The following is a 20631-nucleotide window of genomic DNA, read 5'->3' as shown; positions in this document are numbered from 1 at the left end:
ACATATCGTAAGGTTTTGACTTTTGATCCAGTCTGCTAGCCACCTCCTTTTTATGGAAGAGTTTATCCAATTCATATTTGTGGTTAAAATGACTAATTCTGTATTTCCTCTCATCCTAATATTCCCAGATTATGCTTTTCTTTTTCTTGCCCTCCTTCTCTCCTTCCCTAGTATTAAACTTATTGGTCCTACTTGCATCACGCAGTTCTCCCTCTTTAGGATTCCTCCCTCCTCCCTTTGAATCTCTTCCCCTTTCTTGTACCCTCCCTTATTACTCTTTTTCCTTTTTCCTTTTCCTCTCCCACTTTTTAATGAGGTGGGAGAAGATTCTCTGGAAAACAAATAAGTCAGTTATTTCCTCTTTGAGCCAACTCTGATGAGAGTAGGATTCACACAATGTTCCTCCTTCTCTTTAAGTTCCCTCAGATATGATAGGTTTCCTTTGCCTCATTGTCACATGTAGTTTCCCTCTTTTTATCTCCCCTTTTCCCTTTTTCTGACACTATCCCCTTTCCATTTCTACTTCCCTTTTTATGTTACATCAGTAAAATCAAATTATATATGTGGTTTTTATGTATATACACAACAGAAATACAGTTCCCAAGAGTTCCTTTTACCTTTTTTTTACTTCTCTTGAGTCCTATTGTTGGAGATCAAATTTTTTGTTTATATCTGGTTTTTTCCTTTGAAACAAGTGGAATTCCTCTGTTCATCTTCTTCCATGGGAAAAAATGCTCAGCTTAGCTGGATAGTTTATTCTTGGCTGCATTCCAAGCTCTTTTGTCTTTGGGAATATCAGATTCCAGGCCCTTCAATCCTTTAATGTTGAGGCAGCCAGATCTTGCATGACCCTTAGTATGGCACCTCGATATTTGAACTGTTTTTTCCTGGCTGCTTGTAAAATTTTTTCTTTAGTCTGAAATTGCTGAAGCTTGGCCACAATGTTCCTTGGAGTCTTTATTTTAGGGTCTTTTTCAGAAGGTGTGCAATGAATTCTTTCAATGTCCATTTTCCCTTTTGGTTCTATTACTTCTGGGCAGTTCTCTTTGATGATTTCCTGTAAATTAGTATCTGGGCTCTTTTTTTAATCATGATTTTCAGGTAGTCCAATGATCCTCAGGTTATCTCTCCTAGATCTATTTTCCAGATCTGTTGTCTTTACAAGTAAATAGTTGACATTTTTTCCAATCTTTCATTTTTTTTTTTTTTTGGTTTTGCTTGACTGATTCGTGATGTCTCAATGAATCAGTCATTTGTTCAGTTCTGATTTTTAGTGAGTTATTTTCTTCATTAGCTTTTTTTAGTCCTTTTTGTATATGTCCAATTGAGTTGTTTTGCTCTATGGATTTTTTTTTTTTTCCATTTCACTAATTTTTTTTTTTTTTTGTGAGTTATTTTCTTTTTCCAATTCACAAATTTTGTTTCCCTGTACTTCTTGGGAGTTTTTTTTTTTTTTTTTTTTTTTTACCTTTTCCAATTCACATTTCAGAAAGTTGTTTTCTTTCTCCACTTTATCAATTTTTTTTTTAGTGCATTATATGCCTTTTCTATATTCTCTTGCATAGCTTATCTTTCCTTTCTCCATTTTTCTTCTAGCTCTCTTTTAAGGTTTTTAATAGTCTCTTCTAGAAGAGCCTTTTGTATTGGGGGCCAACAATTGTCTGGAGACTGTCTGCTATTAGTTTCTTCAGGGTTGAAAAGCTGCTCTCTTTCTGTATAGAAACTATCAATCGTTCTTTTGATTTTTTTACTCATTTTGTTAAAGCCTGTAGGGTCTGCCTTCAGAGTCAGGAGGTTGTCAGCTTCCTCTGCAGAGCAGTGAAAGGTGTATGGACGGGTAGCTGTCCTGCCAGCTGGCTACAAAAAGCAGCGAGATACTGGAATGCTCTGAGAAAGAGTCCCCCATCTGGGAGTAACTCAGGCCTGCAGAGTGAAGCTGGGAAAGTACCCTGCAAGGAACCCCCGCTGTGTGAGTTAATGACTGCCCTGGGGATAGACACTGAGCAATGAGAGTTTCACTACCCCAAGCCAAAGCCTGCCTGGGGCTGTGGGTATTAGCAATTGAGCAGTGAATGGATTTGCAGGGACCAATAGTGTCTGCCCTGGAAGCACAGTATTCTAGGGAAGTTCTATTGCCCCAGGCCGAGCCCCGTACTGTGCCAATTAGAAGCTGCTCAGGCTATTCCCCCCTGCCATGCAGATTTGTAACTGCCCCCACAAAAGCCCTGAACTACAGGGTGTGGCTGCAGGACTGTATTACAGTCTGCCTGAGTCACTTCCGGGTTTGAGTGGTTACAGCCAGATCTCGTCAGGTTCTGGCGTTTTTTAGAGAGTACCCTCTCTTTTAGGCTTTAATTTCTCTGCCAGTTTACTGCTTTGTAGTCAAGGCAGAGAGTTAGCCTATAGCAGAGTCATCTCTATAATTTCTCTAGCCACAGAGATCACCCAGGCCCCTGGTCTGCTCAGGATGCTAGTCTTTCGCTGCCTGTGCTAGTCTGTTCCTGGCCCCTCAGGACAAACATTTCCTGGAGATCTTCCAGACTGACTTCAGTTGGTAAATTGTAGTGCTTCTAATCTTCATGAATTTAAGCAGTAAAGAGGTATTTTTGAGGCTGAATCAAATAGTTGATTATGAGGGGAATGAGAGGAGATTAGAAAGTCTTGTGTGCCTTCTCTGCCATCTTGGCTCCGCCTCTCCCCACCCCAGTTGTTTTTATCAATCAGTTATTTTATATTTTCTTCTTTTTATTTATTTATTTTTTGTTTTTTGTTTTGTTTGAGTAATTCTTGAATTCTTGTTGAGTCATTAATTTCCATTTGTTCAATTCTAATTTCTAGTGTATTATTTTCCTCAGTCATCATTTTTAGTTCCTTTTGTATTTGATCTAGCGAATTCTTTTGTTCATTGCATTTTTTTCCCATTTCACAAATTCTGATTTTTAACAAATTGGTACCTTTTCCATATCTATTTTGTAAGGAATTATATGCTTTTTCCATTTTATCAAATTTATTTTTTAGGGAGTTATAGAGTTTTCCCATTTTACCATACCTATTTTAAGGACTTTTGGTCAGTTAATTTCTGTTTTCCTTTTCCATATCTTTTTGCAAATATTTCATTTTCTTTTTCTCTTTTAATATATTTTTTGAAGTCTTCCAAGAAAGCTTTGTGAAATGTGGACCAGTTCATATCTCCCTTTGGGACTTCATCTGGAGTTGATTTGCCTTTAAGAAGCTCAGGATTTGAGGCTCTCTCTCTCTCCCTAAAAAGTTGATTATGGTCAGAGTTGTGTTTTCTTTATTTCCTCATTTTTAAGGGTTAAAATCTGCTCTTAAAGCAAAGGGATGATATCCTCTTTAGTTTGATCTAGGACTGGTTGTTCTGACAGAATTCCAATGCTGTGCAACCATGGCCAGATCCCTAGTTCTTCTGGGGCTCTGTGATTTACAATTTGTCTTTTGTCTTTTTTTTTTTTAATTTTTATCAAAGTTTTTTTTTTTTAAATTAACAAAACATATCCATAGGTAATTTTTAATCATTGATCCTTGCAAAGCCTTCTGTTCCAAATAATCCCTTTCTTCCTCCCAGCCCCTCTCCTAGATGGTAGGTACTCCACTACATGTTAAATATTTTAAAATATACGATAAATCCAATATATGTATACAAAGTTATACAGTTATCTTGATGCACAAGAAAAAGCAGATGAAGGGAAAAAGTAGGGAAAGAAAACAAAATGTAAGCAAACAGCAACAGAAAGAGTGAGAATTCTATTTTGTGGTCCACAATCAATTCTGAAATTCTTCTCTCTAGGTATAGATGGCTCTCTTCATCACTGAATAGTTGGAATTGATTTGAATCATCTAATTGTTGAAGAGAGCTGTGTCCATCAGAATTGATCATCATATAGTCTTGTTGTTGACTTGTATACTGATATCCTGGTTCTGCTCATTTCTCTTAGCATCAGTTCATGTAAGTCTCTCCAGCCTTTTCTAAAATCATCATCCTGCTAGTCATATCTCTCAGAAAAATAATATTCCGTAAGATTCATGAGCTATGATTTACTCAGCCATTCTTTAATTATAGGTATATATACCTATTCATTCAGTTATGGGTATAGGTAGATATCCATTCAGTTTCCAGTTTCTTTCCATTACTAAAGGGCTGTCACAAACATTTTTGTGAGTGTGGGTCCCTTTCCCTCCTTTAAGATCCTTTTGGGATTTAAGCTCAGTAGAAATACTGCTGGATCAAAAGTATGCACAGTTTGATAACTTTTTGAGCATAGTTCCAATTTCTCTCCAGAATGTTTGGACTCATTTACAGTTCCACAAAGAGTGTATCAGTGTCTAAGATTTCTCACGTCCCTTCTAACTTTTGTCATTATCTTTTCCAGTCATCTTACTCAATCTGAGAAGTAGGTGTTGGAATCTCAGAGGTTCCTAATTTGCATTTCTCTGGCTAACAGTGATTTGGAGCATCTTGTCATATGACTACAAATAGTTTCATTTTCTTCATCTGAAAATTGCCTATTCATATTCTTTGACCATTTACCAACTGGACAATGGCTTGAATTCTTATTAATTTGAGTAAATTCTCTATATATTTTAGAAATGAAGCCTTGATCAGAACATTTGAATGGGAAAATGTTTTCCCAGTTTCTTGCTTCCCTTCTAAACTTGTCTTCATTAGTTTTGTGTGTACAAAAACTTTTTTAACTTAATATAATCAAAATTATGTATTTTGTGATCAATAATTATCTCTAGTTCTTTGGTAACAAACTTCTTGCTTCTGCATAGATCTGAGAAGTAAATTATTATATGTTCTTCTAATTTGCTTATAATATCACTCTTTATGTCGAAATCATGTAGTCATTTTGACCTTATCTTATTATATTATATTAGATGTGGGTCATGCCTAATATGTGCCATATCAGTTTCCAATTTTCCCACCAGTTTTTGTCAAATAGTGATATCTTATACCAAAAAGCTGGGGTCTTTGGGTTTGGAAAACACTTGATTGCTATAATCATTGACTATTTTGTCCCTACTGAGAGATTATTCTATTTCTTAGCTAGTACCAAATGGCTTTGATGACCCCTGCTTTAGAATATACTTTTTTGGTCTGGTTCAGATAGGCCACCATTACTAGCATTTCTTTTTTTCATTAATTCCCTTGAAATTCTTGACCTTTTATTCTTTCAGATGAACTTTGTTATTGTTTTTCTGGATCTGTAAAATAATTTCTTGGGAGTGTGATTGGTATGACACTAAATAAGTAGATTAATTTAGGAAGTATTGTCATTTTTATTGTATCCACTTAGCCTTAATATGAACATTTCATGTTTTTCCAAATGATTACACCTAACTTTATTTGTGTGGAAAGTGTTTTGTAGATCTGTTCATATAATTCCTGACTTTGCCTTCTCAGACAGACTCACTAAAATTTTATAAAAATTAACAGTTATTTTAAATGGTATTTCCCTTTGCATCTTTTGTTCTGGACTTTGTTGGTAGTATACCAAAATGCTGATGATTTATTTGGATATATACTGTATCCTTCAACTTTGCTAAAGTTGTGAATTGTTAGTAGTCATTTTCAGTTGATTCTTTAGGGTTCTCTAAGTAAACTGTCATATGATTTGCAAAGATTGATAATTAATTTTCTGAATTACCTACTCTAATTCCTTTAATCTCTTTTTCTATTCTCATTGTCAAAGATGACATTTCTTTTTTTTAATTTAATTTAATTTTATAGTAACTTTTTATTGACAGAACCCATGCCAGGGTAATTTTTTTTTACAACATTATCCCTTGGACTCACTTCTGTTCCGATTTTTTCCCTTCCCTCCCTCCACCCCCGCCCCTAGATGGCAAGCAGTCCTTTATATGTTAAATATGTTGCAGCATATCCTAGATACAATATATGTATGCAGAACCAAAAAGTTCTCTTGTTGCACAGGAAGAATTGATTCAGAAGGTAAAAATAACCCGGGAAGAAAAAACAAAAATGCAAATAGTTTATATTCATTTCCCAGTGTTCTTTCTTTGGGTGTGGATGCTCCTGTCCATCATTGATCAATTGAAATTGAGTTAGATCTCTTTGTCAAAGAAATCCACTTCCATCAGAATACATCCTCATACAGTATGATTGTTGAAGTATATAATGATCTCTTGGTCCTGCTCATTTCACTTAGCATCAGTTCATGAAAGTCTCTCCAAGCCTCTCTGTATTCATCCTGTTGGTCATTTCTTACAGAACAATAACATTCCATAACATTCATATATCACAATTTACCCAACCATTCTCCAATTGATGGGCATCCATTCAATTTCCAGTTTGTAGCCACTACAAACAGGGCTGCCACAAACATTTTGGCACATACAGGTCCCTTTCCCTTCTTTAGTATTTCTTTGGTATATAAGCCCAATAGAAACACTGCTGGATCAAAGTGTATGCACAGTTTGATCAGTTTTGGGGCATAATTCCAGATTGCTCTCCAGAATGGTTGCATTCGTTCACAACTCCACCAACAATGCATCAGTGTCCCAGGTTTCCCGCATCCCCTCCAACATTCATCATTATTTTTTCCTGTCATCTTAGCCAATCTGACAGATGTGTAGTGGTATCTCAAAGGTGTCGTAATTTGCATTTCTCTGATCAATAGTAATTTGGAACACTTTTTCATATGAGTGGTAATAGATTCAATTTCATCATTTGAAAACTGTCTGTTCATATCTTTTGACCATTTATCAATTGGAGAATCGCTTGATTTCTTACAAATTGTCTCAATTCTCTATATTTTGGAAATAAGGCCTTTATCAGAACTTTTTACTGTGAAGATATTTTCCCAGTTTGTTGCTTCCTTTCTAATCTTGTTTGCATTTGTTTTGTTTGTACAAAGGCTTTTTAATTTGATATAATCAAAATTTTCTATTTTTTGATCAGTAATGGTCTCTAGTTCATCTTTGGTTACAAATTTCTTTCTCCCCACAAGTCTGAGAGATAAACTATCCTATGTTCTTCTACTTTATTTATAATCTCATGTTTTATGCCTAAATCATGGACCCATTTTGATCTTATCTTGGTATATGGTGTTAAGAGTGGGTCCATGCCTAATTTCTGCCATACTAATTTCCAGTTATCCCAGCAGGTTTTATCAAATAATGAATTCTTATCTCAAAAGTAAGGATTTTTGGGTTTGTCAAACACTAGATTGTTATAGTTGACTATTCTGTCTTGTGAACCTAACCTCTCCTGATCAACTAATCTGTTTCTTACCCAATACCAAATGGTTTTGGTGATTGCTACTTTATAATATAGTTTTAGATCAGACATAGCTAGGCTACCTTCATTTGATTTTTTTTCATTAATTCCCTTGAGATTCTCTACCTTTTATTGTTCAATATAAATTTTGTTATTATTTTTTCTAAATCATTAAAATATTTTCTTGGAAGTCTGATTGGTATAGCACTAAATAAATAGATTAGTTTAGGGAGTATTGCCATATTTATTATATTCACTTATCCTATCCAAGTGTCTTAATATTTTTCCAATTATTTGAGTCTCACTTTATTTGTGTGGAAAGATTTTTGTAATTTTGCTCATATAATTCCTGACTTTCCTTTGGTAAATAAATTCCCAAATATTTTATGCTATCAACAGTTATTCTGAATGGAATTTCTCTTTGTATCTCTTACTGTTGGATTTTGTTGGTGATGTATAAAAATGCTAAGGATTTATGGGGATTTATTTTGTGTCTTGCTACTTTGCTAAAGTCATGAATTATTTCTAATCGCTTTTTAGTAGAATCTCTGCGGTTCTCTAGGTATACCATCATATCATCTGCAAAGAGTGATAGTTTGGTTTTCTCATTGCCTACTCTAATTCCTTTAATCTCTTTCTCGACTCATTGCAGAGGCTAGTGTTTCTAATACAATATTGAATAATAATGCTGATACTGGGTAATGTTGCTTCACTCCAGATCTTACTGGGAAAGGTTCCAGTTTTTCCCCATTGCATATGATGCTTACTGATGGTTTTAAATATATGCTCCTGACTATTTTAAGGAAAAGTCCATTTATTCCTATGCTCTCAAGTGTTTTTATTAGGAATGCATGTTGGATTTTATCAAATGCTTTTTCTGCATCTATTGAGATGATCATATGGTTTTTCTTTGTTTGGGCTATTGATATAGTTGATTATGCTAATAGTTTTCCTAATATTGAACCAGCCCTGCTTTCCTGGTATAAATCCTACTTGGTCATAGTGCTTTATCCTGGGGATGATTTTCTGTAAACTTTTTGCTAATATCTTATTTAAGATGTTAGCAAAAATATTAATTAGGGAGATGGGTCTATAATTTTCTTTCTCTGTTTTCAGCCTACCTGGTTTAGGTATCAATACCATATCTGTGTTGTAAAAAGAGTTTGGTAGGACTCCTTCAATCCCTATTTTTTCAAATAGTTTATATAACATTGGAGTTAATTGTTCTTTAAATGTTTGGTAGAATTCACATGTAAATCCATCTGGTCCTGGGGATTTTTTCTTAGGGAGTTGGTTAATAGCTTGTTCTATTTCTTTTTCTGAAATGGGACTGTTTAGGATATTTACTTCTTCCTCTGTAAGTTTGGGCAAACTATATTTTTGAAGGTATTCTTCCACTTCATTTAAGTTGTCCAATTTATTGGCATAAAGTTGGGCAAAGTAACTCCTAATTATTGCTCTAATATCCTCCTCGTTAGTGGCGAGTTCTCCCTTTTCATTTTTAAGACTAACAATTTGATTTTCCTCTTTCCTTTTTTTGATCAGTCTGCTCAGCTGTGAGCTGCTCCCATGCTCTCACTGCTGCTGCCGCTGCCTGCCCTCAGCCTGTGCCCAATCTAAAACTGTGCCCGCCCTTGAGCAAAAGTAGACCTTTCCTGGTGAATTTCAAGGATGTCTTTTCTTGGTAACTATTTGTGGGTTGTTTTTTTCAGTCAAGCATTTATTCAGAGGCTTGTCATGTAATCGATTCTGAGAGAAAACGTGGAACTTATACAGCTGTGTGCCTCCTCTCCACCATCTTGTCTAGAAGTCCAAAGATGACATTTCCAATAAAACATTGAATAGTTATGATCATGGTGAGAAAATTTGTTTCACCTCTGATCTAATTTGAAATGCTTCCAGTTTATTCCTATTACCTATGATTGCTGATGAATTTAAATATATACTACAGAACATTTAATAAAAATTATTTTTTCTATATACTCTAGTCTTTTTATTTTATCAATTTTTTTTCTGCCTCTATTGAGATAAACATATGATTTTTGTTACTTTGGTTATTGATATAGTCAATTATCATAATGGTTTTCCTGGTATTGAATCAGCCCTGCATTCCTTGTATGAATCATACTTTTTCATAGTGTATTATTTCGGAAAAAAATTGATATAATCTCTTTGTTAATATTTTATTTAAGAGTTTTACAACAATATTCATTAGGGAAATTGGTCTATAATTTTCTTTCTCTGTTTTTACCCTACTAAGTTTAGGTATCAGCATCATATCTGGGTCATAAATGGAATTTGGTAAGACTCATTATTTCCCCCTTTTTTTCAAATAATTTGTATAATATTGGAATTGATTGTTACTTAAATGTTTGATAGAATTCATATGTAAATCCATCTGGCCCTGGAGATTCTTTTTTCTCTAGGAGTTGATTAATCATATGTTCTAATTGTTTTTCTAAAATGGGACTATTTAAATAATTTAATCTGAAAATGGATGGAGCCAAGTTGGCAGAGAACACAGGCAAGTATCTGTGACCTCTTTTTACCTTTTTTAAGGCAACAGCAGGTTAAGCCTTTAAACTGGTTTTGGAGTTGAAAAATCTACAAATATTTGGAGTACAACACATTTCTAGAAGAAGTTACCTTGAAAGAACTTCAAAACAGGTCTGTTTCATATGGGGAAGGGAACACTCTACTGAGCCAAAAGCACAAGCACAGGGAGACTGGGGCTGGGGGTCAGAGTATTGTATCTTCCACACACCTGGGAATTTTCTGTGAGCCCCTTAGACCTCTCTGTCCAGGTGGTTTGTCAGATTTACTTTTTATGGAGAAAGAGAATAGAGCTCAAACCCAGAGGTCCTTAAAAGCAAAGTAACTCCAGATGAATCCCCAAAGAAAGACTTCACCTGAAGCATAGTAGATTCTGCTCCAGCCTTTTACCTATACTCTGTATGTTTCATCTTGCTTCAAGTGTTTTTCCTGTATATATATATAGTAGGATTCGTGATATGTAGTTTCTCCACTTTTCCTTTTTCTGGTACAATTTCCTTTCCATTTCTAAATCCTTTTTTATATTATAACAGTAAACTAAATTATACATGTACTCTTTATGTATACTATAACAGAAATATAGAAATATAGTTCTAAAGAGTTCTTTTTATGTTTTTATGCTTTTCTTGAGTTCTATATTTGGAGGTCAAACTTTTTGTTTAGCTCTGGTTTTTTCATCAGAAATAAATAGAAATCATTCAATGAAAATGTTCTATTTGACTGAGTAAGTTATTCTTGGCTGCATACCAAGTTCCTTTGCCTATAGGAATATGAGATTCCAAGCTTTTCAATCCTTTAATATGGAAGCTACTAGATCCTTGTTGTGACTCCTCAGAATTGTGTCTTTTTTTTTGTTTGTTTGTTTGTTTTTTGTTTTTTGTTTTATTTTGTTTTTCCGTCTGGCTGCTTGTAGTATTTTTTTCCTTGGTCAGATAGTTCTGGAATTTAGCCACAATATTTCTTGGAGTTTTAATTTTGGGATCTTTTTCTGTATTGATGATTGATGCATTGATGATGATCTGATTGATGAATTCTTTCAATGTCTACTTTACTTTCTGATTCTATGACATCTGGGCAGTTCTCTGTGATGATTTCATGGGAAATAGTGTATAGGCTCTTTTTTTCATCATGTATTTCAGGGAGTCCAATAAAACTTAGATTATCTCTTCTGGATCTATTTTTCAGGTTGACTGTTTTTCCCATTAGATATTTTACATTTTTTTTTCTATTTTTTTCATTTTTTTTTTTTGATTTTGCTTAACTGATTCTTGTTGCCTTATTGAGTCATACATTTCCATTTGTTCTATTCTGAATTTTAATGCTTTATTTTCTTCATTTACTTTTTTTTACTTTTTTGTATTTTCCCAGTTGTTTTTTTGAATGAGTTGTTTTGTTCTATGATTTTTTTTTTCCCATTTCACAAATTCTGTTTTTTAAGGAGTTATTTTCTTTTTCCATTTCACAAATTTGTTTTTTTAAGAAGTTATTTTCTTTTTTGTTTTGTTCACAATTTCTGTTCTGGCAGTTGACCACAAACTCCATAACAGACAGCTCAGAGTGCTGGAGTAGTGCAGTCTCACTTTCTTTTTTCTTTTTTTCCATTCTTCAAATCTATCTTTTAATGAGTTATATATTTTTTTTTCATTTCATTATGTCTATTTTGTATTGCCTTTTCCAAACTCACTTGCAAGGTTTTCATTTCCTTTCCCCATTTTTCTTCTAGCTCTTTTTTATTTTATTTATTTTTTAGTTCTTCTAGCATAGCCTTGTGTGATGGAGATCAGGTTATTTCCATAACCATCTGGAGCTCCATCTGGAGACAATCTGCCTTTAATCTCTTCAGGGTTTGAAATCTGTTCTTCTCTTTCACCATAAATGCTTTCAATTTTTAGAGATCTCTTTACTTTTTCATTCATTTTTTTAAAGTTAAGCTAAGGTCTGTTTTTTTTTGTTGTTGTTGTTGTTGTTGTTGTTGTTTTTGGTAGGAGAGGTTTTACTCCTGGTGCTGGATCTGCCATATGGAGTCAGCAATGCCTTGAGGGTCTTTGCTATCTACCCTGGTGTTTGAGGTTGTAGCTTGCTCAGCTACCCTGAGACTGCACTACTCCAGCACTCTGAGCTGTCTGTTATGGAGTTTGTGGTCAGCTGCCTGGGCCTCACTGTCTCTCTCCTGCTTCCAATTGAAACAGACCTTTCTGGTCTGCTTCCTCCTGCAAACTCTCTTCCCTGCATAATGAAGACAGCAAGCAATTTGATTTACACTAAATATGTGCAATTCTTTTAAATATATTTTCATATCTGTCACATACAAAAAAAAAGATCAAAAAGGAAAACAAAAACACAAGGAAAAAAAAAAGGAACCAAATAATAATAACAATAGCAAAAAGGGAAAATACTACACTTTGATCCACAATCAGTCTCAAAAGGTCTTTCTTTGGATGTGGATGACATTTTCCACTCCAAGTCTATTGACTTGTCTTGAAATATTTCATTATTAAAAAGAGCTAATTCCATCACAGTTGACCATCACATAATCTTGTCAGAGTGTACAAGATTCTCCAAGTTCTGCTCATTGAAACTCAGCATCAGTTTTTTTGTAAATCTTTCTTTCTATGCTTTTCTGAAATCAGCCTGATCATTATTTCTTTTCAAACAATGATGTTCATAACATTCATATGCCACAACTAATTCACATATTCTCCAATTGATGAACATCTACTCATTTTCTAGTTCCTTGCCACTACATAAAAGGTTGATTCAAACGTTTTAATCATGTGAGTTCTTTTCACTTCTTTATAATCCACTAGATAGACATAGTAGAAATGCAGCTGCATCAGTCTTATGGCTTTCCAAAATTGTTCTCCAGAATGGCAGGATCATTTCAGAACTCCACCAACAATGCATTAGTGTGCAAGTTTTCCCATACCCCCTCCAACATTTATCATCTTTTTCTGTCATCTTAGTCAATCTAAGAGATATAAATTGGTACTTCACAGCTGTCATAATTTGTGTTTCTCTAATCAATAGTAATTTAGAGCACTTTTAGCATACACACCACACACACACACGTACACACACAGATACACACACAGACACACACATACACACATATTATATATATGTATATATATATATATATATATATATATGTATATATATATATACACACACACACACACATATGCATTTTAACATATGACTAGAAAAGGCTTTAATTTCTTTTTCTGAAAATCATCTGTTCATATCCTTTAACCATATATTGAAATATTGAATGGGGAAAATGAAATATATTCTTTTAAATTTGAGTCAATTCTCTGTATATTTTAGACATGAGGGCTTTACGAAAAATACTGGCTGCCAGATTTTTTTTTCTCCTACTTTTTGGCTTTCCTTCTAATATTGGCTTCACTGGCTTTGTTTGTGCAAAACCTTTAAATTTAATGTAATCAACATTATCCATTTTGCATTATGTAATTTTCTTTAGCTCCTTTTTGTCCATAATACCTTACTTCTCCACAGATCTGAGAAGTATACTATCCCCTCATTCTAATTTGCTTATAATTTCATTCTTTATGTCTAATTTATGAACTTCTTTTGACCTCATTCTGATGTAGAATGTTGAATGTTGGTCAATGCTTTGTTTCTATTATAATATTTTCTAGTTTTCCTAGCAGTTTTTGTCAAGTAATGAGTTTTTATCCCAGAAGCTAGTGACTTTGGGTTTGTCAACAATAGATTACTATAATCAATGACTATTGTGTCTTTTGGATGTAATCTGTCCTACTTATCCACTACTCTATTTCTTAGCCAGTAGCAAATGGTTTTGTTGACCATTCCTTTGCAATATAATTTTAAGTCTGTATATGCTGGCTACCTTCATTTGCACTTTTATTAATTTCCTTGTTATTCTTGAACTTTTATTCTTCTAAATGATTTTAAAATTATATTTCCAACTTCATAAAGTAATATTTTAATACTTTGATTAAGACAGCACTGAATAATTAGATTTATTTATGTAAAATAGTCATCTTAATTATATTATCTCAGCTTTCTTATGAGGAATTGAAAATTTCCCAATTGTTTAAATCTAACTTCATTTGTGTAAAATGTGTTTTGTACTTGTGTTCAAAGAATTCCTGACTTTATTTTTTTTTCCTGACTTTATTTTGACAGATAGATCTCTAAATATTTTATTTTATCTTCAGTTTTTTTTTAATGAATTTTTTCTTTCTATCTCTTGCCACTGGACTTTGTTGGTAACATAGACATGGCAATAATTTATGTAGGTTTATTGTATATCCTGCAAGTTTCCTAAAGTTGTTAGTTGTTAAATCTCTATGGTTCTTTAAGTATAACATCATATCATCTTTAAAGAGTGATAATTTTGTTTCCTCATTACTTACTCTAATTCCTCTGATTTTTTTCTCCATTATTCTTTAATAACAATGAATTATTCAATATTTATTTTAATCATATTGGGACTAACTAGTGATCTTTTAAAAGAAAAAAAAATCCCACATTTGAAATTTGTCATGTTTAAGATTAGCAAGATGCACACAAGCATTTTTTTCATTTCTCATATCAAATTACATTATGGAGTCATGTCCTTTTTTCCCCCACTAGCATCTGTGCTGATTTCAGCAGCTAAGGAATAAGAGTGGAAAAGATTATCCACATAAAGTTAAATTATACTACATAGCAATGCTAAAATTGAAATTATATTTCTCTTGAATTCAGTGTACTAAAATGTGGGGGGATTTATATATATATTTTTGGTGTTTAAGGATAATATTTAAAATATAAATGAAATTTGAAATTATTGTTTCATAATTAAAAAAATGGGAGGAGTTGATTAGAACTTCCAGTCACTTCAAAGTACTTAGTAATTTGGGATCTTTAAGAAAAACAACATAAGTGCTTTCCTAGACCCAAGGGCACATGCAGGAACAAAGGCAGCTTCCTTTTAATTACTTGTATAAGAGTAGGGAAATTGAAAATGAAGGCAACAATTATAAGCAAAGAATTACCCATTTATATATCTAGACTCTTGAGATTTCCATATTTTATTGTAGATGGTTAAGTATTTAATTGCCCCATAAGGAAAAGAATTAATAAAAGAATGATGAAGAACAAAACAGTCCATATATTATATAATGGTCTTGACTAATGCTCATCAGAGAATTTAGCCAAGATAAAAGAAAGCATATTTTAATCAAAAGTTCAATAAAGAAGGAAAATAACAGTTCCAGCAAGATCATTAAACCTAGATGAAGCTCACTGTGTTTGACACTTTAGGAATAGTTTTGTAAAATATGATGTGAGTTTTGAGATTTGCTGAAAGCGACATTTTTGATGGGAAATATCTAAAGGGAAGGGGAATATGTATTTTAACAAGGTTATTTTGATTCAGCTTAGATAAACACACATGACTTTCAATAATGCTAATCAAACCATTGAATCTTTTAACATTTACTTCTCACTAAACTTTATTTATTTATCCATCACTAATTTTTATGTTAATTCACTCATTGTCTTGCTCTCATATAAACTCTATTCTTTCAAGGTCAGTTACCATGCTTAATAATTATTGTTACTTTCAATTACACATACTGTGATCTTCCTTTTTGAATTTAAGTTTCACTATTGCCTGAGGTTAATAGTCCAAGATATAGCCAATAAAATCAAACCAATATATTTTACATGCATTTTCCCTCAGCAATGGAGTGTTAGAAAAAGTATTTGCAGTTTACCATTGAATTATACACTTAGAAAGAGTTTTCTTCTCACTTAGTAAGATAATAATCTAGTTTAAAATGTCCTATTATAATCTCTTTTAGCAATAAAGTTTACTACAAAGAACAGGAATACTAATATTATTTTCATTAATTATTATTCATTATATTTAGGGACATCTAGATGATATAATTGATAGAGTGCCAGGCCTGGAGTGAGGAACATTTATCTTCCTGAGTTTAAATCTGGTCTCACACACTTTGTAGCTATGTGACCCTGAAGCAAGTCATTTAACACTATTAGCCTATTCATATTTAGAATGAACTGGAGAGGGGCTGGCACGGTCGCATCTCGATCGCTCCCTCGCTCCATTGCTCCCTGGGCGCCGCCTCCTCTTACTTGTCTTTCCTCATCTTCCTTCACCACCACTGCTCCTCTCTCCTTCTCCCTCCTTTCCTATCCTCTCCTTCTGCTGCTGCCCAGCCGCCGCCGTCGAGCTTCCCGCATCGTCATGGCGAACCTGAGCCCCAGCATCGTGATTGATGATGACGAACCAGGCTATGATCTGGACTTGTTTTGCATCCCTAAGCATTATGCCCAAGATTTGGAGAAAGTATTCATTCCTCATGGGCTTATCATGGACAGGACTGAACGTCTGGCACGAGATGTGATGAAGGAGATGGGAGACCACCATATCGTTGCCCTCTGTGTCCTCAAAGGTGGCTACAAGTTCTTTGCTGATTTGCTGGATTATATCAAGGCACTGAACAGGAATAGTGACAAATCAATTTCTATGACGGTAGATTTTATCAGACTGAAGAGCTACTGCAACGACCAGTCTACTGGGGACATAAAAGTGATTGGTGGAGATGATCTCTCAACTTTAACTGGAAAGAATGTCCTGATTGTTGAAGACATAATTGACACGGGTAAAACAATGCAGACTTTGCTTTCCCTGGTCAAGCAGTATAATCCAAAGATGGTGAAAGTTGCCAGCTTGCTGGTGAAAAGAACACCTCGAAGTGTAGGATACAGACCTGATTTTGTTGGATTTGAAATTCCTGACAAATTTGTCGTTGGCTATGCCCTTGACTACAACGAATACTTCAAGGACTTAAACCATGTCTGTGTCATTAGTGAGACTGGCAAAGACAAGTACAAAGCATGAGATGCAACTTGGTGTGCAGAGAAGCTTTGAAACACTAGGGGGAAACCCATCAACTTCACCTCTGGACCACCAGCTAAATTTGTCCAATGTTTCAGCCCTGTGACCATCTGCTTATTAGAGCTTTTTGCATGTACTGTATCTTGTCTGTTTTATATTTTAGGAATGTCAAACAGTTGCTGCAGTTCTGATTGCTGTTTCATTTGCACTACAAAACCTAAAGAGACTATCACTACCCCTGGGTGGGTTGTATTGCTTGAATTGCTTTTTGACTTACGAATGGGAAATTACTTAAACCACACCGACACTGAATTGAAATAGTTAAAGTATTGTGAATGTAAGAGATGTTTAAAGAGGATATATTGATTTTTTTAAATTGGTAATTTAATTTTATATGTTACTGAAAATGCAGAGAAGTGATTGAATATTGTTAGTTAACACCTTTTTGGTGTCAAAGAGGGAGCAGTCAATTTCAATATCTGTTCCAGTTCTGTTACAGAATCCAAGAAGTTTGATTATTTTATGATAACCCTATCTAAACCCTAGTTATCTCCTGAAATTACATTATCATTTCAAGAATTTTGATTGTTGTTGTTAACAGGAATTAAAATGGAAGCAAAGAGTTAATTTTACTGAGATGGGCAAACGAACGAAAAGCCAAAAAAAAAAAAAGTTCGCTGAGCTGTCTGTCCCACTCTTACAGATTATTTCCTTTCTGTGCTCGCCAGTCAAAAGTAGTTTTTCTTTTAAATATAAATTGACATTCTGGACATTTTACTTTTGAAATCTATAATGCAAAACGCTTCAAATAAAGGCTGTCTCTTAAAAAAAAAAAAAAAGAATGAAATGGAGAAAAATATGTCAAACCACTCCTATATCTGCAAAGAAAATCCAAATGGATTGATGGAGGATAGAATATGACTGAATAGAACAGCAAAAATTATTCCTCTTTTAATTTTTTCCTTTTTTGTATCTGTGAAAGTGTGAGGCTGAATTTTCTTCATAGAGTTTAACTAATAAAATATGCTGTAATAGATTGAAGACCAAAGGAGATTGTGTATAGCATTTTAGAAAACCTTTTGTCCACCATGTTAAAATGACATAGAAATAGGTTTTTATAAACTATATTTAAGCTTTATTTTAAAATTTTCACTTCTGTACAAAATAACAACAAAAACAAACAAACAAACAAAAGCCCAAGACAAATAGAAATTGATAAGATTGTGCAAGATATCTGGGATCTTATTCAAATTTATATAAGTTCTCAGTTATTAAATGGGGTCTAAGCTATGGATGGCAATAATATGTTTGGTAGAAATAGTCTGTCAAATAAGGAGTGCCTTAATTCTTTTGAGCTCTAGACTTGAAATAATGGTTTCTATCATATCTATCAATTTATAGAGTCATTATGAGTTTCACAGTGGTGAAATGAATTTTTCAAATTATCAAATTTAGGCTACATATAAAGATGGAACAAAGTTGAAAAATACTTGACATAAAAGAAAACTATCATTTCTCAAATTTATTATTCATTTTTATATACAATACAAAAGGAAGCTATGTGGAATATTCTATTAAGTAGTTCAAGATTAGCAAACACAGATTATGACCTCATGGAATTCATCATTTAATAGAGATGTGTCTTTAATTGTTTCTGTTTTTAATGCTGTTATTTGTTACTCGAATTTTATTGTTTAGAGCAGTGGTTCTCAAAATATGGTCTAGAGAATCCTGGGGATCTTTGAAACCCTTTTAGAGGGTCTACAAATTCAAAAATAGTTTTTTTATTTCCAACATGGTAAATGTCTATAAATATAACCCAGATAAAGAAAAACACTTTGGAGAGATCCTCAATAATTTTTAATAGGATAAAGATATTGAAAAAAAAAGTTTGAGAACCACTAGTGTGAAATAGTATGGCCAATGGGAATCACACCTACTTTAACTTCTCAAAAGCAAGATGGTTTAGGTACTGAGGGTATAGGAGACTGATTTAGGGTGTGCAAAGGTTAAACTATATATTTGTGGGAGATTTAAATTTTTTACATCTATTTCAACTAATATAATGTATTATATTATAATACATTGAAGTAGCTAAGTAAATTCAGCAAGTATTCTAGTTAGATTAAAAAAAAAAAAACTTTGCAAAAATATTTTTAAAACTCCATTCTTTGAACTGAATTTATTTTCTGTTTTGGAAAATATGTGTTGTTTGTATATATATTTATATATTAATGAAATGATATATTGTTAATATATTATATATGTGATCATTATCATTATTTAAAACTATTTTAAAATATACTAGACTATGTTTATGCAATAAATCTTGGAAGGTATAATCCATATAAACAAAAACTCCTGGGATTCTCAATAATTTTTAAAAGTGTTATGGAATACTGATTAATATTTTAAAAATGTAAAGTGTTTCTGATTCCCCAAAATATAGCTTACCACTGTGTTAGGGAATTATCTGGGGAAATTATGTTTAAGTAATTATTACTGATCATGAACCCAGTATGTTTCATAATTAGTTTTTGATACATATACACATGTGATAAAGAAAGACAGACATTTATTGATTAGGAGAGATCAGGGAAAGAGCTTCAGATGGCATTAGAATTGTAAAGCAAAAAAAAAAGTTTATTTAATTCAGAAGTTAAAGGTAGTGATTGAGGTCATTTCTTCATTATGGAACTGTGAGGAAACCATTAGAATTGGAGGACACAAGGAATATTTGGAAAGCAAAGAGTATTTGAATTGGTTTAAAGTTTTGCGGAAAATGGAATAGAAGCATATAAGATATGACTGGAAAGTAAGAATCACACCAGATTTAAGAGAACTTAAAATACCTAGAAAAGTATTCTGTTAGTCAATTATTAAAAATACAGAGATACTATAGATTTTGATCAGAGGAGGGATATTTTTGTATCTATACAGAAAAAGTCCTGGAAATAAATGTTTACATATATTTTCATCTATTCTTGAAGAGTGCAGATCAAAGATGGTATGTCAAGTGACTATTCATACTCTTAAAAAAAATCTGTATTAGAAAGAACATGATTAAAAAGCAGCTGGATTGGCTTTTCTAACAGGTAAATCATTACCTCAAGCAAATAGAATCAATAGCTTTTTTTTTTTTTTTTTTGGCATTTCATATGTATGGCTCTGTTTTTAATTGAAGCCATTTCTATATGTAGCATATTTCCAAAGTCAAAATAAATCATTTAAGCAAAATGTCATTTTCCTCTTTACAGTATTTACCCTTGAAGAATTAGAGATGAAATGCCAGAATGAAAGCAGATTTGGAAAGACATGATTAGGAGACTTCTGTCTAGAGACATTACTTTGACATGGCATAAAAAAGTATTTTCATAGCTTTCAGAATGAAAATATTATAGGGAATAAAGCAAATTTAATAAAATGATGAGATTCCCTTCCCACACACATTAAATTTTTAAATTAAGCTTATTAATTTTCTTTAATTTATCCATTAATTCTATTAATGTTTATTGAGCATTCTTCCTAGGCACCAAGAACAATGCAAACATGATTAAGATAATTTTGGAAGAATTTTTTAAAATATAGATTTTGTAATTCCAAACAATATATATATTTATTAAACAATGAATGTTTTCTTTTGTTTTGCTTTTTTTGATTTTTTAAAAGTAGGGGTAGCACCCCTAATATCAAAACAAAAACCAGAATAGATCTAATTAAATGATATGAAAAGAAAACTGAATCTTGGTAAAAGCTACCATAGACAATGAAGTAATATCAATATATATACTCCAAGTGATATAGCATACAAATTCTTAAGGAAGAAGTCAATAAGTATAGTTTTCTACTGTTGAAGAAAAACAAAGACTGGCTTCTGGAATAAGAACTCAATAATTGAAAAAAATTAGTGGGAAAATGG

At 32.9% G+C, this 20631-nt stretch overlaps 1 protein-coding gene across 1 annotated transcript; it reads left to right on the top strand.

Annotated features, from left to right (window-relative positions):
* Positions 1–15885: 15885 nt before the first annotated feature.
* HPRT1 (hypoxanthine phosphoribosyltransferase 1) lies at positions 15886–17559 on the top strand. The gene has a single exon (XM_051969885.1). It carries the CDS (start codon positions 16059–16061, stop codon positions 16713–16715), a length of 657 nt encoding a protein of 218 aa, XP_051825845.1. The 5' UTR covers positions 15886–16058; the 3' UTR covers positions 16716–17559.
* The last annotated feature ends 3072 nt before the right edge of the window (positions 17560–20631 follow it).

The sequence above is a fragment of the Antechinus flavipes genome, chromosome 1 (assembly GCF_016432865.1).
Source record: "Antechinus flavipes isolate AdamAnt ecotype Samford, QLD, Australia chromosome 1, AdamAnt_v2, whole genome shotgun sequence".
Lineage (NCBI taxonomy): Eukaryota > Metazoa > Chordata > Mammalia > Dasyuromorphia > Dasyuridae > Antechinus > Antechinus flavipes.
Note: the sequence above shows the minus strand (reverse complement) of the source record. Positions and strands in the feature narration are given on the sequence as shown.

Excerpts from the sequence above, each read along its gene's own strand:
- HPRT1 (XM_051969885.1), top strand. The coding sequence starts at position 16,059 with ATGGCGAACCTGAGCCCCAGCATCGTGATTGATGATGACGAACCAGGC.